Source organism: Cebidichthys violaceus, unplaced genomic scaffold (assembly GCF_023349555.1).
Source record: "Cebidichthys violaceus isolate CVI_PGR_0920_01 unplaced genomic scaffold, fCebVio1.0.p SCAF_7, whole genome shotgun sequence".
Classification (NCBI taxonomy): domain Eukaryota; kingdom Metazoa; phylum Chordata; class Actinopteri; order Perciformes; family Stichaeidae; genus Cebidichthys; species Cebidichthys violaceus.
Window position 1 is genome coordinate 9,251,074 of NW_027176927.1, and position 24,483 is coordinate 9,275,556.

Consider the following 24,483-nt stretch of genomic DNA (forward strand, 5'->3'; position numbering starts at 1 on the left):
CCATCCCCCCAAAAAATAAACCAATTGAAATAGCCTTTAAAAAAGTTTCCCATATTTGTAGCCTACAACTTGATTGAAAAGTTCCATTGTTCCCGACCGCACATGAAGTCAGCACAAACTCCGCCACGCAACAGCTTTCCGCCTCTGGGCTTCCACTGAAGCGGACGTGGGATGCGCGGGATGGGGTGAGGTGAGAGACAGCGGACGGCGATGTGAAGAGAGTCTACTAAACTATCATGTCTTTATTAAATGACACGGAAAACATGGCGAACTCCAGCTCTCCACACGCGGCTCTCAACGTGACCTCCGCTCACAGGGCGGAGATCCTGGAGAATCCACTCCGGGTGAGTTTGTTCAAGTTTCAAACTGTTCGGTCAGGTAAAGGTGACAAAGTTTATTTAGAGCGGAGAACCAATAGTGTGATGTGAAACAGCAGATACTACTTGGTATTTCAGGGCTTGGGGATTAGGTTAATGCATAATATTGATAAGAACAGTACATTTAATGTGAGAGAAACCAACCTAATCTTTGACAATAGATCTTTTTATGTGTCAAGTTATATAAGAAGGTTTGTTGTCCTATATATCGCTACATTTTATCGCTACAAATAAAGAACATACTTTGCTGAACAACAATGCTTCCTTTATATATAAAAATGACAAAAAAAAGTACAGTGTCACCCTTATCTTTTTTTCCCCAAATGTCACTGAACAAGGCCAGTATGTTTTGCCTATTTCTATGTAGATGTGTATAGTTCCTTTGCTTACTGTGTGTGTGATATAAACCTACGCTGTTCAGCTTTACTGCAATAATCAGGACTGAGGAGATAAGAGGAAAGTGAGGATGCTCCTCCCTGACTAACGCTCAGGAACTGCCTTCCCTAAATGCAATTCGGAGCAGGAGGTTACCCACTAATGTCCAAGAGGAGATAAAGTTTTTTAAGTCTTCAAAAAAAATAATCTTGGAAGTCAAAATATAAGCTCCGCCACCAAAGCTCTTTGGGTAATGAGCACTCAGTGTGAATGAGGAAGCCAGACAGCGCCGGGATATATCGGTGTTGGCACCTGTCACAACAGTTTTACAAAGTGATCGTGACAAAGTCATTGTGTTGAAAGGTCTTATCGTTCTTTCGGACTTTTCAAGCTGAGTTGAGCTCTATGTATGGTAATATAAGTGTGTGTGTGTGTGTGTGTGTGTGTGTGTGTGTGTGTGTGTGTTTGCTAATGTCCTGTGTGTCATTCTTCTGCCCTCCTACTCCCGTGCACACACACATTCTCCTCATGCTCATCTTCCCCTGTCAGTGTGTTTCCTCTGTGTGACATTACCATCGGAGGGCAGCGAGAGACAGAGAGTAACAGAGGAGGAGTGAGAGGCGTGAGTAATGAGTAATGGCCCATGGGTGGGCTGGGAGAGAATAGATCTACTGTAAGAGTCCTGAGCCAGCTGGCTAATGGTCCCAGCTACCCACCATCCCAGAGAGAACACCCCGACATCCAGGGGACAATATATCTGTCTGTCTCACACTTTGACCGCCTCCCAGGGTTGAAAACGTCCACACTGGTGGACTGAAAAGGTCGATGTTCTGAGAGCTCGTCTCATTGGTTGGCTCACCTGTCAAGAGACGTGAACAGAGTCGTCCACATGTCCCAAAGAGACAACTGACTCTGATGCACCCTGATAGTTGGAACATCTCTCAGTCTGTCAGTGGTTTATAATATAGGTGTTGTTTGTTTGTCTTTTTTGGTGCAAATCATAGACTGTAGATAAGAAGTGAACGTAGTCACCGTGACGTCACCCATTGGTTTGTGGACTGCGGCTTTGGAGCCTCGAGTTTGGCATTTTGGCTGTCACCATCTTGATTTTTAGCAGTCGCCATGTTGGTTTTTGGGCAAGGCTATTGAATGAGGGCTGAATAAGACATTTGTAGGTGACCAAATTGTTACAATTAACTTTCATGAAGTGAAAACACACCGTGAAAGGGTTTAAGTTAAAAAAGTGGACAACTCCCAGTCCCACAGAGGAGTCTCCCCTGATGGCCATTAGAAAAAAGTCAAGTTGAAGGCACTTCAGCATTGGCGTCACTCTTCAGACCCGGAGGTCGCCACCTGGTGCAAATGGGTTCAATTTGTGCATAATTTGCTTTAAGAGCGACGCTGCCTGTTTCCATGGGAGGTGTAGAAAGTGGATGATGGAACTTTACCACTACAGATAAACGGTTCAGCAGAAGTAATTCTGCAACAAACCTGGCCACATCACGGTGCTGAGTTCATCTTTGTCATGGTAACAGACATGGTAGTCTGTCTGTCCATCACTGGTCATTGCTTACAGCTACTGGCTCCGTGTTTTTGGCCTTGGCCTCCTGTAAGGTTCTTAGAATAGAAAAAATGTGAGTGTGCTCCATCATCCCCAGACCTTTGTATTATTGGAAGTACATCAAAATAATTCATGTGTTGATTAAAGGTCAACAAGTTTCATCATTCACAAAGTAGTTTAAGTAGTGACAGATTTTCTTTGCTTTTAAATGTCGTTGTTTGTTTGGTTTAATCTTGCACTAGTTTAGTTAGTTAATTTAATATTATTCTATTTTATTGTATATATTGTGCATTTTCATATTTAATATTGTCACTGTTATTTTTATTGCTTTGCTTTACAATTTCCCTGTACCTATTAATGCTGCTGTAGCAAAAAAATTCCCCTTGTGGGATTAATAAAGTATCTATCTATCTATCTATCTATCTATCTATCTATCTATCTATCTATCTATCTATCTAGCGCTTGAATTAGCTGTCAGGCTAATCATTTTCATATTTTGATATAATCTAACATTAAAAGTGAAGTATGGTTGTCAACATAAATAGTCTGTCTTCTCCATCCTTCTCTCGTTGTCCTTCCTCGTCTCTGAGCTGAAACTGACGGGCCTCATCCAGAGATCAGCCCATCCCAGGGAGGGGACAGATCCCCATTGTCAGCGAACACAAAGGGCCATGCTGTGTATCTAGCTGTCTGTCTGCCTCTCTTTGGGTCAGTGTCCTAGCGAGGAGGAGGATCAGTGCTGTCAGTCCCTCCACCAGCGCTGAGGTCCATTCTGTTGCCTCATCCTTAGTTTAGATTCAGGCAGGAGAGGTGTTCTGTTCTGATCCATGTTTGCTTTGTGCGAGTACTCGCTTATGAAAAATTGCTTGTCACAAAAGTTGTGTGTGTAGTATTTCATGTGCCTTCATGAGGTGATACATGTAAAGGTTAGATGTGGGGTACATGACTTCAGGTGACAGTAAGAATGTAGATGAAGGTAAAGACCACCAGCACACAGAAGTAATGTTTGTTGTTTCAGGGTCTGCTGCTCTGTCCAGCCCTATAATACACCAAACATGTACTCTAAGGCTGCAAAACTTCCAGGGAGAATTTAAGAGAAACTCAAACTGTCTTTAACCTTGACATTCATGTAATAGAATTTACCAAATACACTGACCGCAATTTGATTTAAAAAGGTACAGAGGTACAGAGAGGAACAGAAAACAAGCGGTGGATGAAACCTGATGTCCTTTGGTGATGAGTGTGTGGATGCAGTCCCCAGAGTTTTTGCTGACTTTCAAACCCACTCGACTGCGGTTTGAGTTTGTGTCACCGTGACTTTTCAGCGCTGACTAAAAGAACACTGGGATCGTTCTCGGATCTGTTGTCTGGTTTCCTCACTATCGGCACATATGGCGGGTTAAAGAATCCAGTTCTCGGAGTCTTACGGTCGTTTTTTTGCTGATTCTTGTTCAGATTCTGGCGGCAGCATTTTTACCGAGCCGTGCTGTTCAGAGTTATTGTGCACTGTGTTGTGTGACAGTTGAGCTGTCAGTTCTTTTGTGTCAATTGTTCTCTGGTGACATTTTGTGCAACTGAATCCCGCTTTGTAACAAATTAATTACATTTTGACAAAGCTGAAAGGAAAGCTGGAGTGTAATTAGCCCTCTCACTGGGCTGGCCTGGAACAAGCCTGCAATTACAGAACACACAAATCAAACGCACACCCTGGAGTGGTAAAAGAAAAGTCCACCATAAAACAACCGGATAACTGTTCAAATATATAACGAAGGAGTAGAATACACTCAGAGTATCAAAGGTGAAAATGCACATCATGCAGAAAGGCCCCAGTGTTAACTATGCTTTTTAATGACATATTACAACATCTTAGATGTAACAGAGCTCCTGATACACAGGACCAAATCATGAGGTAGAAAGCCACAGCGTCTCCTATGAAAAGGTCCATAGCAGGAAGGTTTCTCTGAAGCTGGCGATTGGTAACAGTACTTTATTTGCGGCCATAAAGATCTCCAGAAGATGGCAATCACTTTTAAACAAAACCAGAATCCTTGATGGCAAAGGTCCCAGTTTAATATATGTTCAATACCAACATAAGTAGGCATGGTGTGCTGATCCACACTTTGTCCAACATCTGGGTTCTAGTTCATTCCAAATGATATATAAGGAGGTACTGCCATGCTGGGTCAGCCGCCTGTATCTGTTACCATGCAATGCTGGTAAGAGGTTTCACCTCTCCATGGAGCTGGAACCACTTCATCACCTCTAACTAATAACTTCCTGTATTGGTTTATAATTGTTGATGCAATATTGTGTAATGAATGTGCTGTGGCTAATTTAAACTACTGTCTGTAGGTAGTTTCATTTGTAATGGTTCAATCATAGATAGTAGCTAACACTAAAATACATGTACTGGAGTAGAAGTGAATGGAAATGCTCCTGTAAAGTTTTTAAAGAGAACATGATGCTCATTTTCAGATGCATACTTGTCTGGGGTTTCTACTAGAACATGTTTACATGCTTTCATTTTCAAAAAACACATTATTTTTCTCATACTGCCTGTCTGAATACACCTTCATTCACTCCTGTCAGAATGCCCCCCTTCTGTTGTGATGATTGAACCTTCTCTGCGCAGAGAATAAATACTTAGAAGACAACCTCTGGTTTTCGGTATTCCTTATTTCAGCAGTAAAAGGAATTTTTTCCACTACATTCTCAATCCGTGGGCGGTATATGTTTAATAGCAGAAACAATGTTCAGCTCTGTAAAACTTCACTTTTGCTTTCCTTTAGTAAAGTCAAGTGGGTAATGTTTGCTAAGTAAGCTACAAACCAACGGCACTCCCAGTGTACCGGCCTCGCCTGCCTCGACTGCTTTTGTTTGCTCTTCCTGTGACAGGAAAACTCTCTCTCCCGCTCTCTGTTTATCTTGCTCTCACTCTCCCTCTGTGGTGTTCAGCGTCAGGCTCTCTCTCCCACCAACACTGAGACAAAGTCAAACAAAAAGAATAATTTTACTGTAATAAGACTGAATTCACTGACTGGCAAAGCTTAATGTAACGTTAGTGGATCCAGTTAAAACGGTGAGACGAATCCCTCCTCACGCATAGACTGTATATAAGAAGTGGACGTAGTCATCGTGACGTAGTCATCGTGACGTCACCCATTGGTTTGTGGACTGATGTTATGAAGCCTTGCGTTCAGTGATTTCACCTTCGCCATCTTGAATTACGGCCGTTTTTGTTATTTTAGCAACCAATGAACGGAAGTGACCATATTTGGAATGCGGAAGAGTGACGTAGACACGCCATATATGGCTCTGGTAGAGACCTGTCAATCACAGTAAGCCCGCCCTAAAGCACACCCTGCTTTATGGTCTATTTGACTCTAAATGGACCATAATTTACTAAATGAACATCATGCTGTATTGAAGAAGACTTGAAACTACAGATTGAGACCATAAACTCATGTTTACAATGTTTACTGAGGGAATAAATCAAGAGAGAAGTAGAGTCATTTTCTCATAGACTTCTATACAACCAGAGGAGTCGCCCCTGGTGGACACTAGAGAGAATGCAGCTTTAAGACACATCCTGGAGGTCTAATTGTTCCAATAAATGTGATGTGGCTGCCTCTGTATTTAGGTCACCCTGTTTCTGCTGTTATTGCTTAAGAGCCAATTAGGGCTCATCATGTCGAGCACATACAGACCCCCAGTCTGATGGACATGGGCATAATAATTGGTTAATAAGTTATATGCTTCGCTCTCAGAGCTGTAATCTGGAGAATCCTACTACTGAGGTAATAAATCAAGAGAGAAGTAGAGTCATTTTCTCATAAACTTCTATACAACCAGAGGAGTCACCCCCTGCTGGTCAGTAGAGAGAATGCAAGTTTTAAGACACTTCTGCATTGGCTTCACTTGGTAGAACCGGAGGTTTCCACCTGCCCTCACACTTCAAACTGCCACATCTCCTGTGTGAAGTCTGTACCTCCAGCAGTGTGCTCTTAACACACTGTTGCTCCCACACACCTCATTATGCCTCCTGGCTCCTCTCAGTATTAACCAGCAGCCTCCTCGTGGGCTCGGTAACAGCGAAGCAGCGGGCCACTTACCCTCCTCGTCCTGTAAAGCTTGACAAGAGTTATTGATCTTGGTTTGGTGCACGGAGCACAGCTGGCCTGATGGATGACGCCGTCTGTGATCATGAATTACCACAGAGCACAGTAGTCATCTCTCATACAGAACAGTCAGCCCACCACGCTCTCTGTCTGCCTGCTTCAACATTTGAGGATGGAGTCTTTCATTGCACACCCACAAGCGCACACGATTTGTACCTTGATGTGATGATATCATTCCCCTCGGAATCTCATCATCTGCTCCCCACCTCTTACTATATCCTGTTTACCTCTGATGCATCGCAAGCATCATCACACACAAACGTATAGACAAACAGACACACACACGCTGGAGTCATAATCCCGTTCGCCTCTGTTACAGGTCAGTGGACTCATCCGACTTGGTGAGCGGAGGGCGAGGAGAAGATAGAGGCACACTGTGAGATAGAGGAGCGTATGCCGTGGTGTCGAATTTAAAATTACTCAGAAATCCACCAGGCTTAAAATGTTTATCAGGCTGGTGAGGAGAGGATGAGTTGTGTCATGGAATAAAGAGGGTACAACAAGTGGTCTGACTTTAAAGCAGGCTGTTGGGCGATGATCAGATAGGTCAAAACTAATTGAAAATGGGCTGTGGGGAAGTCTTGTGTGCTTAAAAGTGACAGTAGACGGGGGTGTATTACATCAGCCATTGTATCAGCTACAGGCTACCGTGATAGTGTATTCCTGTCATGTTTACATATGCAGACAGACGACGAATAGAAATTACATCAAGTTTCTTCTAATCACGCTAGGCAGGTATGGCTCTAGGAATATGGCAATATGGATTGGCCATTTGTTTTTGGACAGACATTCGTTAGCCACAGAGGACAAATCTACTGATTTGGGCAATCAGTGACGAAATCTAGCACTACCATGAACCTGACGCGTGCGCTGTCATGTCCGCCACAGGAGGAATTGTAATCATTTTGGTGAGTTTTTCACAATCAGGTCAAAATCTTCATCTGTCCAATACTTGCGTATATGGCTAAATACCTTCAAAACCCATCAGCCTTGGTGTTCAGTGCTGATTAAGAAATGTTAGCATGATAACACGGCAAACTTAGACGTCGAATATGGTTAACACTACCTGCTAAACAGCAGCACATTGACATTGTCACTTTTTAGCATGCTGACATTAGCATTTAGCTCAAAGCACCAATGTGCCAAAGTACAGTCTCACAGGGATGTAGACTCTTAGTCTTGTCTGAAGGGGAATTAATTGATTGATATTGTATCATTATATTATCATTATACATATCATATGTAGGCAGTTAAGGGCAGCAGTGAGGAAACCTTGGAAGTCTTGAGGCAGTGCAAACGTTGATTTAAGTTGACCCCGAGCTGCCAACAAGTAAAATTGTGGTTGATCTCTCCAGTGAAAATAAAATATTGTGCCACACAATATTATTTTACGATTTGTAATTCTACTAAAGAACTACCTGACGTTCTGCACCTCACCCACACACAGAGTCATATTTTGCCACTGTGATGAAGCACACCTGAGGACAAGACCTTGTCTCATTAAAAGAAAAGGTTATGAAACTGTTCCGTGGAACGTTGCCATCGTCGTTTTGTCCGGCGTTGCTTTGTATGCTTTCCTGTAGTTTCTGAGGCAGACGGAAAGAGCAGAATGAGCGTTGGTCTTTGTGTAATGACTCAAAGAGTAAGCTGTGAAGACGGCTCCTTCCCCTCAGGGGTGTGAAGAGATGTTTCATACTCTCTCTGAGGATGCCTAATGATGTGCTCTGACAGAGCTCTAGACTACCTCTGGATTGTGTGATAGTGATCAGCTGTTGTGTTTTGAGACCAGACAAATTAATTTACACTCCATTCATTCTGGTAGCCTTTGATCACAGTGTTGTTGTCTCGGATATTATTGACAATAACCTACCCGTCTTATCGCGCAGAATGGACAACTGAACCCTCTCCTCTCTTTCTATTTTTATTATCTCCGCCAGGAGGATCATGTGATTGTGTGTGTGTGTGCAACTATGTGTCTGTCCATGGCTAATTTAGCGTTCTGCTGCAGCAAACTGCATAATACCTTCAGCCAGTTATGGCTGCATGCATTCTGTTGCCTGCATATGTCACAGCTTGTTTTTGTGTTTGAATGAGGTGCCTTTTGCGACTTCTTACAGTCCATTAGTGTCTAGACGGACGGACGGGGGGGGTTGTATTCATTCAATCGAACATTACAACAGTGGTTGTTGCAGACACACCAGGTGGAGATCTGCACTCTGACTGCGCCTTTCTAGATTTATATTTGGTATTGCTGTCCTCTCTCCCATTCTTTCTCACTATACTGTTCTCCCTCCCTGTTATTTTGCAGCTCCTCTTCCTCCTGGTCTTTTGTTTTAATTACCATCACTGTGTATGCTCTATCTCTTTTCTCTCTACCCTCCCTCTCTCTCATAATGCTCTTTCAACAGATACATACTTGGATGAGCTTGGCTGCTGTTACTTCTTCTACAGTGATTGAGTTTCTTTCTTTAGGTTTTCATAATTCACATTCCGCCCCCACTGCACGCTTTCATTTCTTTGTAAACTTGGTCCTCCCACAGCTACCGGTATGTTTATGGCCTAAAATTAAATTTCCTCTTGGCAATCATTTTCCCAGTATATGGGGGAAAGTAGTCTGACGTTTTCTTGAACACTTAAAGCAAATGGATCCTGTTTCTCCTTCCATCATTTTTTGGGGATGTAGGGCCGCCACCCAATATAAAGGGCAGATGAAGTGGTTTGGCACTGGAAATCTTAACAAAAAGGATTTCAAAGAACCAGGTTAATAAGCAGGAGTAGTGCAAAAAAAGTGGTATTTATTTAAAACAAAGGGCAAAAATGAAACCCAATGAAACTTAACATAACTGAATCAAACTGAAGAACACCAAATAAGAACACCATATAAAAGAAAGCTGCAGCCTCACAGCAAGCTCCTTCTCAGCCTCACCTAGCTGAACATACCACCACACAATATTGTAGAATGTGATTTACTGCAGAACTATCTTAGCCATCGTACTACATCTTAACAGGGCCCGGTCTCTCTCTGCTAACAGGACATAATGAGGCAAACCTGTGGCCACTTTCCTTGATTAAGCAGCTGAGCAGCTGATCTACCACAACATCAGGCAGAACAGCAACACAAAGCCTAAGTACCCATCAAACACTCAACAAGCTTGTGTCATTTATTCAGCTTAATGGATAATGCATTAAATAAACTGGAACATTAGACTGAAATTAATAATCAAGCACAAAAAAAACACTGTTCTTGTTGGGCCTGGTAAAAATGTAGAAGGCAAGCTTTACACATTTCCCCTTCCCCTGAGGGGGGGGCTCATCATCAGGGTGGCTAGACAGGAAGTCAGCCACGACGTTGGCTTTTCCTGGTCGATACTCAACCTGAAACCGGTCTAAAACACCCATCTGGTGACCCCATCGTTCGAGTCTTTCATTTTATGAAGCCAATGCAGACCCCGGCGATCAGTTTCAATGTTTGCCAGACACTTCACCCTGAAGCATGACCGCTCAGGGCCTCTTTTCAGGGGCATTATCTTCATACAGTCATCTACTAACGGGTTTCATGTTGATAAATATGAGTGGATAGTGACAACCCGTCGATAGGTCTATAATCAGTAATTAAACCGTAAAAAGCTCAAATATAACCGAACGGTTCCATTTACATTATGCCCATAGAAAATACTGATATTGAACAGGCTGGACTTCCGGATCAGGTCTGTTGAAGGGGCTGCTCGTTTGGCAAATTGGTAAAACAATTGCAGATACCAACCAGCCAAGCCAACGAAGGACTTGAGCTCTTTCTTGGTACGGGATGTAGACAGACCTTTACTGCCTGACACCTTGTTCTGTTGGGGTATCAAGTAGCCCTGATACTTGGCTTCCCGTTGGGCCACAGAACATCTTTTAGGCCCAACAGTCAAACTTACCTGCTGCAGCCAGTGTAGAACTTCTCTCAGATGACGCATGTGGTCCTCCAACGTGAGACTGAAAACGACAATGTCGTCCAGGTAGGCAGCTGTGAAGGATGAGCTGCTAAAGCCACTAAAAAGTTGCTGGGGGGTACCGGCGGTTTGTTTCCCACTTCACCACCCTGGCAGCCCTTTGACCTGACCTGAACTGGTAGTTCAGCATAATCAATTGCCATTTCTCAAGAGCTTGACATGCGTGTTAGCCACTCTAGCGGCTTTGGTCTGAAATATCCTTAGAGCTAATGGATGGATTGCATTTATGCAGACATTTGCTGTCTCCAGAGGATGAAGCCCAACAGTTTTTTTTGGATCAAAATTGTACTTATTGTAAACTAGTGACGTTCCCATCAGCCTCAGCTGTTCTCTTTTTTGCTAAATAGGAAATGTTAGCGTGATATCATGCTGTACTAAGATGGTGAACAGGGTAAACATTGTACCTGCCAAACATAAGCCTCTTAGCATTGTCATTGTTAGCATGCTGACATTTTATCATTTAGCTGCCTAAGTACAGCCTAAAAGAGCCACTAGCATGGCTGTGTGACACTTCAATCTTGTCCAAATTTCTACCTACAATGCCATGCTTTTTTTCTACCAACAATGCACGGCACATTGCCGGAGTTCTATTCCCAAAACTTTGCTTATGTGTCACGACCAGGGTGTGTACCAACCTGCATCCTTGCACCTTTGAGAGGTGTCGTGTATCGTGGGAGAGTTAAGAGGATGAGGGAGTGTTTGTGTTTTGGCATATGTGTGTTTGTGTGTGTTGCCTTTTACTATATTTGAGTGTGTGGGAATTGAAAGTTTGGTATCATGAAACCCTATAGAAGCCTGTTTCACAGGAGCACACACACACACACACACACACACACACACACACACACACACACACACACACACACACACACGAGTGCCTTTGAACAGGGCACCAATGAAGCAAGTCTCTGTGATTGTCACGGAAATGACAGATGTGACAGCTGGAGGGAAGACTTGCTGAAAGAATTATGGGGTGTTTGTTGTGTGACAAGTAGAGCATCCCCTAATATTGTGCCTGTATACTGTTCTCTCCCCACAGACCTATCTCCTGGGAATCATAATCTCCATATGTGGGAATATCCTCATCAGCATTTCACTCAACATACAGGTAGGAAGCGCTGGGATTCAGCTATACAGCAAACACTCCAACCCAGCAGGCACTTGACGCCTGTTAAGATCCTTTTTTCTAGTCTCTAAGCACTGCTAGACTCCGTCAGGATCTCATTGAATGTACATAAACGTCTGTGTGACTTTGTTCATATTCACAGCAGCCATTGTGCAGCAGACAGCAGAAATGACCTTGTCTTTAGGCAATAAAGTCTTCTGAATTAGAATTAATAGAATTGAATGTTTAGGCATCAGGGGCCAGTTGCATAAAAATAGACCTAGTCTTGAATACATCTTTAAGTCAGACTTGCTGCAGCATAAAGCTTCCCTATGAGTGACTAATGAAAGACTGAATTCAATAGCCTTTCCCACAATGGGTGAAATAAGACAAATTAATTCAATTTGGTTCATTTACATAGAAAAATGTCAGATGCAACAGCGACACCATACCAAGAATGTGAGACAATAGCTAATCAACATCCAACGGTTGTTAGAACAGTTAAAGATGTACAACAATTCAAGAATATGAGTATTACAAAAGTCCAAAAAAGTAGCTTTATAATGGATAAACAGCTGAAATAGTTAGCTAATAGTTAGCTAAAAGTAACAGATAAACAGATGAAATAGTAATAGTTAAATAGTTGAAACCGGAACATGGAGTGTTTGTGGCAGCAGCAAGCAGGGTGTGTGAGATGGATCGAAAGGGCCTGACAGCTTCAACTTAATGTGAAAAGTGCTGGAAAAGAATGAAAACCATTGTTTATTAGCTAGTGTTAGCTTGTAAAGATAGAGTTGTTAATGATTATGAGGTATACATTTGAGTTTGCCTTGTATGGCCTCCCGCCTCATTGATTTGCTTAATTAATGTCATGCCACTTCTGAGATAAAATGCTAATCAGCAGACGGTGTCATGGTGTGACAGCCTCTGTAATGCTGTATCAAATTATAAACTGCACCATATTGTTCAGATGTGATATATGTGGCTGTGTAGAGCTGTAAAGTTATGTATGAATGTGGTGTATGTTGCAGCTCTCCAGTTATTAGTTCTGCTGAATCTGACCGATGCCTCTGGCTCCCGTTCCCTCTCTTCCCGACAGAAATATGCCCACCTCCGTCAGTGTCAGCGAGGCTCCAAGCCCTACTACACGTCTGTGGTGTGGTGGTGCGGTGTGGCCCTCATGGGTGTCGGGGAGCTGGGGAACTTTGCGGCCTACGGCTTTGCCCCAGCATCGCTCATAGCCCCGCTGGGCTGCGTGTCTGTCCTTGGTGAGTGCAACCTTTTTCCCCCCTCATACATTATCCATGCACGAAGGCCGGAGGAAAGGTTGCTTCCTCTGGGAACAACAGGAAGCGTTGCCATGCTGAAAGTCTGACAGGTATTATCTGGGGGAATAAGCTAATTCAAATGCATTATGAATACAAAAAGGGAGCTATAGTACAGGACAGATAGAACACATTTCCAAAGTCTCAGTGACAGATTTTGTCACTCTAAAACTAAAATAAAAGAGGCATTGTTGAACTTTCAAGCTTTTCATGTTTTACTTTAAAAACCATTATCAATAACAGATGGATACAATGTTGTCATGATCCCTTTGATAATTTCTCTTTTGGGAATCCTTTCCATACCATTTACCATATACTGGAAAACTTTGGAGAATCTAATCTAATCAAAGAGGTCAAGTTTACTTCACAAATGTATTTCAAATTGATAAATACATACAGCTACGACTATATATTCATGTTTTATATATTTGGTTCAACACGATTTAAAGTTAAACCATGGTTTAATCAGGTTTAAAAGAAGGAATCCTCAGAGGTAGAACCTAAATGTCCTGTAATACTGATTACAAAGGCAGCTCAAACTGAACTCTGCCTAATAACCAGATCACGTGAACATTAACAAACAAGGTTAAACATCTGACTGATATGAAACGTCCTGTGAAATTGGATTTCTGGACGCCTGGAATGATTTTGCAGTAAAATGCATTCATTTCATGCAGTGGTTCCATATCTTTTTTGACTTGTGACCTCTAGATTCAAGTTTACCAGATCGACCAAAGACAGATTGAGTTTCCTTGTTTTATGTGATTTATTTTAGACGCCTTTAAAATAAAAACCTTTTCAACAATTCACAGTGAAAAAGCATGAATAAATATTTGTTCTGTCCTGTTACTCATCTCTCAGTCGATCAAATGAATCACACAACCTCTTTACATCGCAAAGATGCCATCAGCAAATACAAGGCTTCACGAGCAGTGGTCTGAACGCTTGCTGAAACTGCAACAACGCCTGTCTTTTTTGTTGGTACTCACGTATGTGTTTTCAATATCAATGTATCTCTTGGTGTATAATTATGGACGAAACAAATCTATACAGCGCCTTGTAAAAAAACAAACAGGACATGAAAATGAACCGCAATAATAAAGTTCTGTATTGACAGTAGTAGTGCTATTTCCACCCTCACAAGTACACATCTGTGCTGGCGAGGCTGATACTGTGGCTCACAGCCTCACACAGCAGGTCAGTGTGTTGATGCATGTTCACTTTTTTTTTCCAATTTCCTAGTTAAAGATGAATATATACATTTCCAGCCTTCAACCCTCATGGGTGATTCAGGAAGCTCAATTACTTCTGACTTCTTTTTTTTTTACAGCCCACAGTGTGAACTCAAGCTGTCATGAGCTCAGCCCGATTCATTAGCCAATCAAAACAAAAGCCAGCCCGGTTGCTACAACGATCACAATTTTAATATTGAGCAGGCCCGCTTCCTGCATCGCGCCACCCGTCGCTCACCGCGCCGGAGGAGGTGAGCGGTGAGTCCTGGATAGAAATGATATAAATGACAGCTATTACACCGCCGCTTCGAACCATTTGTTTCCCCCACGGTCACGTCTCACCAAGCAGATGAATGGAGTTAAATAAAAGCGCTGAACAAAAACCACTAATCTCGCTTAAGAAGGCTGCACCTCGTACCGTTGTACCGGTACCTCTCGGTGACCGCTAATTGATCGACACTAGGGTTGCTTTGGAGTGTGCGTGGATAACGTGCGGCAGGACTGTGTCTTGAAGGAGCATCGTGAAGAATTAATGAAGGGAGGGATGAAAAGGAGGGGAGAGGATGACGTCTGCCCCCTCAGGGCTAACAAGTGGAGCCGAGGGGAATACAAGAATGTGCAGATTGCTGTCTGCCATCGGGACTCCCTTCTCGCCTCACACTGACTCGCATATTGTACGCAAATGAGCAGTCACACACAGAAATGTGTGCATGACTGTAGTGGTGTGTAAACACAACCAGGTCTAGCGGGTTTTCTTCAGACCACAGACGCTTATCACACACAGACACACACACACACACACACACACACACCTCCCGCGGCGCTGTTGTGCATGTTTTCCAAGAGCTGCGCGAAGGCACAGAGGGGGGAGGACAGCGGGAGGCCTTGGGTGAGTAAACAAGAGGGAGGCAAGTGGTTGGGGTGGGTAGAAGAGAGGAGAACGGATGGTGAGGTGATGAGAGGGGAAGGTAAAGGGAGGGGAGAGATTTGAATGAGAGGAGACAACAGGCAGAGATACCGAGGGAGAGGAGCACAGAGACTGGATCGGGGGAGCCTCTCCCCGCATGGCACGCCGACACTCCACGGCGAGCGATTACCGCGGTCTCCATCCACGAAGCTCCACCGCTCTCTATGAGGAGTGACAGCGTCATCCCAAATGTTTGTTGTATGGAGCAGAGCATCGGCTCCGTCAGATGACAAGTCATCACATGCAGAGAGAGGAGGGATGCTGGAGATACACAGAAACCTGATTCACTCACTGCATCAGCGTTGTTCCCAGATGTCACCCTGCAGCACTTGTATCATTGATTCAGATGTGTTGCTGTCGCTGTGTGAAGCCGTCTGTTTTGAATCAATTGAAATAGATCTATGGCTTTCATTGTGAATATGAAACCTGTGAAAATGTATTCTATGTATCCTCCTACAACGAGTTGTACGATATCTCACAAAAAAGTTACTCCTCATTTTTTTCACGTTTTCCTACGAAGGCCCAACATTATGTGTCAATTCCCCCGTTAACATGCATACAGTCATTTCAAAATACACTTCTGCCTTCACAGGAACAATTCAGTTAGGTTGAGGCAACAAAACTACTTAGGTTTAGGAAAATATCTTAAAATACTTCTTTAAGTTTGGATTTTAAAATACTAAGAAAAAATTAGATATTAAGTTTTGGTAACAGAGGTAATACGGATGTTACGTGACAAATAAATCATTGTTGCCGACTCGTTTCACACTCTGCAGGAACAGCAGTCTCCTGGCTGAAAGACAGATGTTTGTTTGATCCATCCTACAATACTCCCGTCCAGCCGCTGTGGGTTGTTTGCAGTTTTTATTCGTCCTGGTTCATGATTACAAAGATTACATACACACTGATTTCTTGGGATATCTACGAATTACGGTGCATTCATTTTCGTAGGAATAGCTACGTAGCTGTGTGAGAACAGCCTGGTTACTTCACAAAGTTTGATTTGTCCTTCAGACTCAGAACTAGCACATTGATCTGATAACACCTGCACAGCATCTATATACATCTATAAACATTTAACAATGTCTGAGGTTGTTAAAGCTGAGCTCAAAACTCGTGTCTTCACGGGACGAGAGAGCTTTCAAAAGTCAACATTTGTTTTGTGACATTGTGAACAATACATTATGTGCACCATGGCAACACTTCCTGTATTAGATCCTCTCTGGGAGATGACGGCTCAACTTTCACGGCTTTCATCCGTTCATGTCAGATGCGTGTGGGGGAAGAATGTTTGACACGGTGTGTTTTCTCCACAGGGAGGGTCCCATTACTACACATCTGAGAGAGCACAGAGTGGCAGTCCACACACACACACACACACACACACACACACACACACACACACACACACTCACTGGAGCAGTGACAGACCTGTGTACCCCAGAGGTTACCACATTTCTCATTTTATCAAGCTGTGTGAATCTCACTTCGCACAGAGTTGCTATGGTTACTTGTTGGATCCAGCCGACCCCAGAGGCAAAGAAGGAGTCCTAAATGTATATGTGAACATGCTCACAGTATGAAATATTGATGAAATATTGTTTCATCAGCATACCAAGGAGAGTCTTTATAAACTTCCAATTTGACAGTAATGTCCCCGCGGCATCGTGCACGTCCAGGCCTGGTTTCAAACGTCTCCTCTGGAAGACGCTCCATCACAGTCACAGACACTGAGCATACTTGAGGGGAAAATTTTGCTTTATTCAACTTGAATTTTTCTATTTTTTGTTCATATTAAGCTTTACTATTAGCTCGGGTTTATTACCGTTGACTGAAATTGACCCTCAGGTTGAAGCATTTTGCTAATTAAACTGCAATCGTGCTCCACAGTCAATGAGTAACATCCATATTGATAAAGTGTCTGTCACGCCGCAACACCACAGTAATCCCGAGAGTGACTCGCTTGTGTCTCCCCGACATATTGAGCTGTTTATGCTCTGTAGCTAATCTCCTTATTATGGTGCCATAACCTGTACACAAACTGTCTGCTTTCTCAGTATTATCCAGCATGTTTTCCTGTTCAATCTGTCTGCGTGCCATCACATGCAGGTGTGTCCAAAATCTCCCATCTGCCCTAGCTGAAAAGGATGTAAAAGTAGGGCGTTCAATGATGCTGCTTAGCATTGAGGACCTCCAGCATGGCAGTCACAGCGTGTTATGTAAACTGACCTCCTGGCTGACATGCTGCCGTCACTCTCTCGTCTATCTGCCCCCCCCCCCGTCTGTCTGTCCACTGCCAATTTGTCTTCCAGCTCGTTTTTTTCTGTCCCAGGCAGTTAGTCGGCCTGTGTGACCACCCATCCGTGCATGTTGATCTGTGTTTCTGCATCATACACATCTGCCTTTCTCGCTATCCGTCTCCGCGACAGCCAAAATGTCGTATAGTCGTATATAAACCCCCCCCCCCACGCATAAAAAGACTAATCAGGGCCACGAGACACTGATTGCATTCCAGCGTCGCCGTTTTTGACAGTGATATTGACGAATGGCTTCACGAAAAAGTGCGGCGAGGAATAGCACCTCGCCGTAATTCGATGCTTATGAAGACCTAACGAGTTCCATTTATCTGAGCAAGCCGACAGATTACTACTAACCCGCCAAGCATTGTGTGCGTATCAATTTATGCAGAATACACATTTGCACATAGTCTCACTGTGTGTACGCAAGCATGACTGAGTGCTCTGTGTGTACGCGTCACTGCATATGTTGTCCATATGTTATATATGAGACATTGTGGTGATATTCTCACAGTAAAATAGAATTACTCCTCATCCAATGACATTTCACAAGTATACAGCCAGTGTGTTATTTTATTGGTATTTTGGTATCCGACCCTGCTTGTGATTAAACTGACGCGTTGCATCAAAATACAAATCAATCCAGAATGTGAGGCTACAAAAAATACCAATTGTGTTTTTTATTGTCAGGGGACAAGCATCGATTGTGGTCGGTAAACAACAGAGATCTATCTACAATTCAAATGATTTAGTGTCTAGACTACGTATCTTATTGCTTTAAATAAAACAGACAAAGTGAGATCGAACTGTGTCTGAGTTCAGATTATATTCTAGCAGACTGAATAGAATCTGTTTTATTGATGGTTTAAACTAACAGGAATATATATTTTCTCTTCCCAGCCAGCGCTGTCATATCTGTGATTTTCCTCAAGGAGACGGTGCGCGCCTCTGACATCGTTGGTAAGCAAACACTCCAGTCTGGATCACTGAGGACATACCTGAGAAGTAACATCTAAAGAGTGCAGACATCTCTCAGTGTGAAATCAGTGAGAGACGGAGATAGAAACATTTGTATGCACTTGTTAAAACGTCTAATTGCTGTCTGTTTCTGCCAGTGGGGGAAGGAAAAGGCACAATCCATTCAACAGACATCCTATTGTTTATGAGAAGCTATTGTTTGTCATAACAATTTGTGGAGGGCCGTGTTGGTCGTCACAATGGCGCATCATCGCAACTGCTGGATTGGAAATGTCTATCAGCACCACACAGCCCTGCAGGCTGCTGTTTTCCTGGGTTAATCATCAGCACCTTAGCTGTTGACTAGTAATTAGAGTTACATTACCAGCCACAACTATTGGAAATATCTCAATGTATGGATGTTTTATTTATGAAGGAGGGAAAATACTGAGAGCAGTGACCCATTTGCAAAAATTGTTGTGCAGCAACATGCTGATATGTCAAACCAGACAACATAACTAGTCCTAAGCCCAGGCCTAAATAGCCTACTGTGGCTGCCAGACATGTAAAACATGCATTTATTTTTTGTTAAACATTTTTGCAGCAGATCTTAAAATCACCTTCATCATGAACAGCTGAACATATGCAGTCGTCCAGATTTTAAAAACATGACATTATTTGCCACTGCAGTAGTTCTGAGGCTAAAACCATTTGACGAGAATCTTGACCCTCCGCTGTCTCTCCTCCACAGGTGGCACCCTGGCCATAACAGGGACGTATGTCCTGGTGACGTTTGCCCCCCACACCACCACACACATCACAGCCCATCTGATCCAGTACTACTTCATCAGCTGGTACTTCCTGCTTTACCTTGTATGTAACCCTTTAATGAATCCAGTAATATACATGTGTACATAAGCGTGGTCTCGCTTCCTCTGAGTTCGTATGTCTCTATGTTATTCCACTCAGTATCTAAAAAAAATACTGCCCCCACATCATGGTCTGAAAGTGCATTAACACACCTATATGCTCTCCTACTTCAACTTTCTCCTGCACGCAGGGATGGCACAGACATAGCTATTACCATAGAGACGGCTTTGAAACAAAGTGCTTTTTCTCAAAACCTGCTCAGCGCAGAAATGTAAATGTTAACGCTAGTCTCTTCGATGTTTTTAAAAGGAAGATTTCTGCACTAGAAGGTCATACATATCCTGCTGCGTCTCCATTGATGCCAGGGCTCCCGTGATAGCAGCAGAGAGCCTATGTAGCCTTTTGCCTTTCTGATATTTATACACTTTTCATTTCAAACAGTATTTTCTTTTATGAACCTGAAAGCTAGCCCGTAGTATAAACAGTGAATGCGTGCCCTGGGTGGCAGTGCTGTCATTATTCAGGAAGCAGCGTCTCTCTCAACCATATTCCACTCTCCACTCTCATCGAGCCCTCTATGCTGAACTCATGTAAACACACTCAGAAACCAAAGAGCTACTGGATGCAAAACCAGAGAGAAATGTTCAAACGGGTGTGAGGAAAACGCAGATGGACGGACAGATGTTTTCACATCGGTGTAGTCTCTGCGTCTGGCTGCAGTGATGGATGGCGTGTGAGAGGCTACGCCGTTTCCCATTTCTGGCAGTGCGTCGTGAATACACATCAGCCCTTCGGAGGAACAACCTCCGGCTGCACGGGATGAACTGTGGGAGATTAATCAGAGGGAAGTGAAATATCCAACGCTGTCTTCTCGTTACTCTCAGAGGTCATACTATTATCAAACGATTTCTTCTGAGAGACAATGAAACAGCGTCGGTGTCATTCAAAGTGTGTGTAGTGTTCACTTCTATATGTATCTCTCTAAATCCATTTAAATTAACATATTTACACAGATACGGGTGGTTTGAACAGGTCAGCTTGCCCTTGCCTTTTCTCCCCTCAGTTCTACTTTTGCACTCCTTCCATTAGAGCAGAACGCTATAGGACTCACAAGGCCGGCCCCGGGCCTCTCCTCATTAAAGACCAGTCCATTTATTTCACTTTTCCACCACGGCCATTTGTTTCAATTAAAGCTCGCTGCTCACTGCCCCCATGTAGCGCTGTGCTACACAGATAAGACGGGCCGTATAAAGCACAATTTGAGTGCAATTCTGATTTTTCATTTGCTGTGCAAAGTTGGAGGAAAAGGGATTAACGATTTGTGTATCCTCTCCCTCTCTCTGTCTCAACAGTTTTTAGAGGCGATCGTCTTCTGTGTCCTGCTCTACGTTTACAAGAGGAGGAATATGAAGCACATCGTCATTGTGATGCTGCTGGTGGCCCTGCTCGGTATGAACAAATGGAAGCTGTCTGGTTGAGGGCAGAGGTTCTGGATTAAGCCGTTCTCAGGCAGTCAGAGGTTGCTTTTGTTGCCTGGCTACCGAAAAACGGACTTGCTCTCTGCCCATCGCTTTAGTTAAGAGCTGAGCAGAGCGGAGCGTGATGGGGGGGGGGGAAACAGTAATTCACTAAAACTCCTCTACAAATCAGCATGACCCGATGAGCAAGTCCTCTATGCCTAAATTTTGACGTGATCTGTTGCTTCTCTGTCGCCGCAGCCTCTCAGACAGTCATCTCAGTCAAAGCCGTGTCAGGGATGATCACAGAGTCCATAAAAGGCCAGCTGCAGTTCATCTACCCGATCTTCTACGCCATGCTCGCTGTCATGATCGCCTCCTGCGCCTTCCAGATCAAGTTAGTCAAGGTTTTCCTCTCTCTTCCTCTGTGTACCTTCTTTTTCCTCTTTCAGCCTCTTCTTTTCTCAAATCCCTCGTGTTTGCCAAAGGCTGTGGCTGGAATTTAGACTTTCCAGTTCCTGAACAAACTGAGGGAAATGATGACACTGCACCAGCAGCATCATGGCGGATGAATAGGCCGCTACGTATTATCTTTATAACCGAGGTCCTTCTGTTCACTGCAGCTCTCAAATCTCCTCTCTCCACAGATTTCTCAATCAGGCAATGAAAATGTATGATGCCACCGAGGTGGTTCCTATCAACTTTGTGTTTTTCACCGCCAGTGCCATTGTTGCAGGTATGTCACCTTTAAAGCTGTCACGTTTTACTCACTGCCTTCTGTTTTCCTGCTGAAATAATAATATTGTCAACGAATCCTATGAAAAGACCAAAACCAACAATGAATTGACCCAACACTGTTCTTGTGACTTGTCCAAATGAAACACCTGTTGCTCTGAAACGGTCGTGATCCTGTCACGGAACTTGAGTCCGCTGTTGGAAATATTCATCCTGACAACCGAACACGCAACAGCCAGACATTTTGACGTTGGTAACAGTTTTAGTTCAAAGTTCAAAGCTTGCTAACTCTTCTGGATGGCTCGGGCGAACCAACACTTCTGTCACCAACGTGCACGCGCATGTAAAAGGCTCAACACTAGGGCCTCAATGGAACAGGGCTACAATTCATGTTATTAACTCCACCTGTGTTTACCCTGCAACGACAAGTCAAAATGTGACAAGGAATGGACACACCCCTTCCTGCCTTTGGCCCTCGTGTTTCAATAGAAAAGCCACAGGAGGCAACTGTTTCCTAACGGGGAACTCTGTATGAGTCAAAATAAAAGCAGGAAGCTCAGGATGAGGCTTGTTTTCCACCCAAATGACTTCTTTTCTGTCCAACAACTTTAAAGGATTATTCCACCCAAAAACTTAATTCATTTCAGCTTCGATAGTACAGTACAGTTTAGATTCCAGCTTTTCCAAATGACATTGTTCTTTCCAGGAAAATCCTGTGAAATTATAAGAAGTGTTTCTTAAATGCGATAAAGATTCTTATCCTGTATTCACCAATGGGCTGAGTACCACAAACAGCGAAGAGAAGCCAGAGAGTGTTACGAGGCATTGTTGATTTTGGTGTTTTGATTCCCAACTCAAACACTTTTTCTGATGATGTGCTGCAAGGCTCGCTATGATTGAAATCGATTCATGACACAACACGGCCGAACATAACGCGCAGTCAAGATGGTGATTCACTCCCTTATGTGTGAACCACTTTGGAGGCCTGGTTTAGCGAAAGCTCCACAATATTAATAGCACCCGTATTCTGCCAGGTCAGGTCTCTATTATCCTGTCAGTATTAATGTTCTTTGTTCAATCTGAAAACATCAATTCAGGCTGTTTTTAAAAAGCAGTTGTGCTTTATTATTTATTAGCTTTTTATAGGATTTAAATGGACCCGTCATTACCAAATCCATTACCTTCTTTTTTGAATCTTCTGGTAGATCCACTACTGGTGACGTGACATAATTTCTAGCTATTTCCAGTGCAAGTGCAGCTCCAGTGGAGTGTAATAGCAGAAAATGTTCCTGCGGTCTAAAACAGTTTTTGGAGCAACAGCTCCTTTCCACACTGACGTCCTATAATGACACAGAGAGACATCCGTCCCAGAGGAGGGAGAGCCACAAAGCGTGTGGTGATTTGAGCTACTCTCACCTTTTTCTGAGGCTCTCCCCACCCACACAGATAACCAGCAATTGACTGCATTGAACAACAAGCTGCTGATGTATTATATCTGGCAGCGTAACAACATCTGGGGGTGGACTCCTCCTTGAAGATTAGTTTTGTTCCACAATGAAGAAAATTATTGCTTTTCTCAGGGACAGTGAAGTGAGCACAGGAGAAGTGAGTTTTCTATTGGAGAGGGTTAATCGGTGACCCATCCAACATTTTGCTACTCATTCAGTTAATAATCAAACGCTCTCCTCTCGTCATCCCAGTGTAATGTGTGCTCAGGATTAACGGGGCTATGTTCACAAACAAAGCACTCGAGATGATCTACATTAGTCTGGTTGGTATTCTGTGAGAAGTGAAATGTATTTTAATGTGCTTTCTCCATTTTGCAGGGATAGTGTTTTACCAGGAATTTGAAGGCTTGGCTTTACTAAACATTTTCATGTTTCTTTTCGGGTAAGTATCCCAATCACACGCCAGTATTTGCAGCTCATTAAATTGCAGTATTTACAGTCCCTCCCTGAAACTCTTCTGCAGCTGTCTCCTGTCTTTCCTCGGAGTTTTCCTGATAGCCCGAAACAGGCCAAAAATAAAGCAACAAGAACCCAATTTTATCGCAATGGATAAGATTCCTAGTAAGTTTTTAAATCAGCTCTATCCACACTGCCGTGTGTTACACACACACACACACTCCATTTGTATTGATTGCCAGCGGTGACCGGTCTGAATCCGCTGGCAGTGACCCTGGACTTCTTCGACTGCTAATGTCTGCAGCCCTGGCAGCAGGGTGCATCTAATGAGCTCTGCTGTCCGTGTTCACAGGTAGAAGTCACACAGACAAAGTGCAGCCTGAGGCCAAGACTAAGACATACGGATCGCTGGCAGCCAAACTCATGTGTAACAGCGCCAGCCGGACCCACGACGACGCATAGGAGCGGCTCCATCTGTCAGGACTGGAATATTGGGTGGAGTTGTGTGTGTGCGTGCATAATTCCTCCCGGGTAATTCAATAATATCTATTTATAGAAATGAATGGTAGGCATCAATTCAGAATTGGTGGCCATATTGGTCTTGATTTATTTATCAAAAATACCAAGTATCTCTTTAAATGTCTCTCGAGTTAAAAGTATTTCCAGCAGTGCTATGTGGAAACATAGAAAAAGGTCAAGGAGGGCACTGTGGTAAATGTCTTCCAGTATAACATGTGTATTAAGTTCATCAATTGAATAAATTGGTCTATGTGCAATGTCAATAAACAAGGACAACATCTGTCGATTCAAAGGTGTGGAGAGTTCATGAAGTTCAGCAAAATAAGTGCACTGCTGCCCTCTAATGGTGGGAGAGGCTCAGAGACAGGCACACGGCTCGGTGCATGTGTGGTGGAGATCTGGAGTCAAGTGAATTATCTTCAGATGAAATGACAGAAGTAGCTCAGTAGAAGTTAGACACTGTAACCCTTCCCTGGTAGCTGATCACTTGAAGTTGCTCACACTCAGCCAGCAGGTTTGACTGTGTGTGAAATCCTCCAGCACGATTCCAGGAAGATGTAATGGAGCTCTCTTCAAAAGCACTAGTGCCCGGCCCTCTTTCCCTCAAATAAACCTCACACTACTACACT

At 43.4% G+C, this 24,483-nt stretch overlaps 1 protein-coding gene across 1 annotated transcript; it reads left to right on the forward strand.

Annotated features, from left to right (window-relative positions):
- Positions 1 to 24,134, forward strand: LOC137891534 (NIPA-like protein 2). The gene is made up of 11 exons (XM_068736197.1): positions 1 to 344; positions 11,526 to 11,594; positions 12,691 to 12,859; positions 18,313 to 18,372; positions 19,121 to 19,242; positions 20,592 to 20,688; positions 20,958 to 21,093; positions 21,344 to 21,432; positions 23,258 to 23,321; positions 23,403 to 23,500; positions 23,688 to 24,134. The coding sequence occupies exons 1-11, from the start codon at positions 237 to 239 to the stop codon at positions 23,795 to 23,797; spliced, it is 1,122 nt and encodes a 373-aa protein (XP_068592298.1). The 5' UTR covers positions 1 to 236; the 3' UTR covers positions 23,798 to 24,134.
- Positions 24,135 to 24,483: the final 349 nt, after the last annotated feature.

Coding starts and splice junctions, on each gene's coding strand:
- LOC137891534 (XM_068736197.1), top strand. CDS start 237: ATGTCTTTATTAAATGACACGGAAAACATGGCGAACTCCAGCTCTCCA. Junction 11,595..12,690: donor GCATTTCACTCAACATACAG/GTAGGAAGCGCT, acceptor TCTTCCCGACAG/AAATATGCCCACCTCCGTCA. Junction 20,689..20,957: donor GCTGCTGGTGGCCCTGCTCG/GTATGAACAAAT, acceptor CTGTCGCCGCAG/CCTCTCAGACAGTCATCTCA.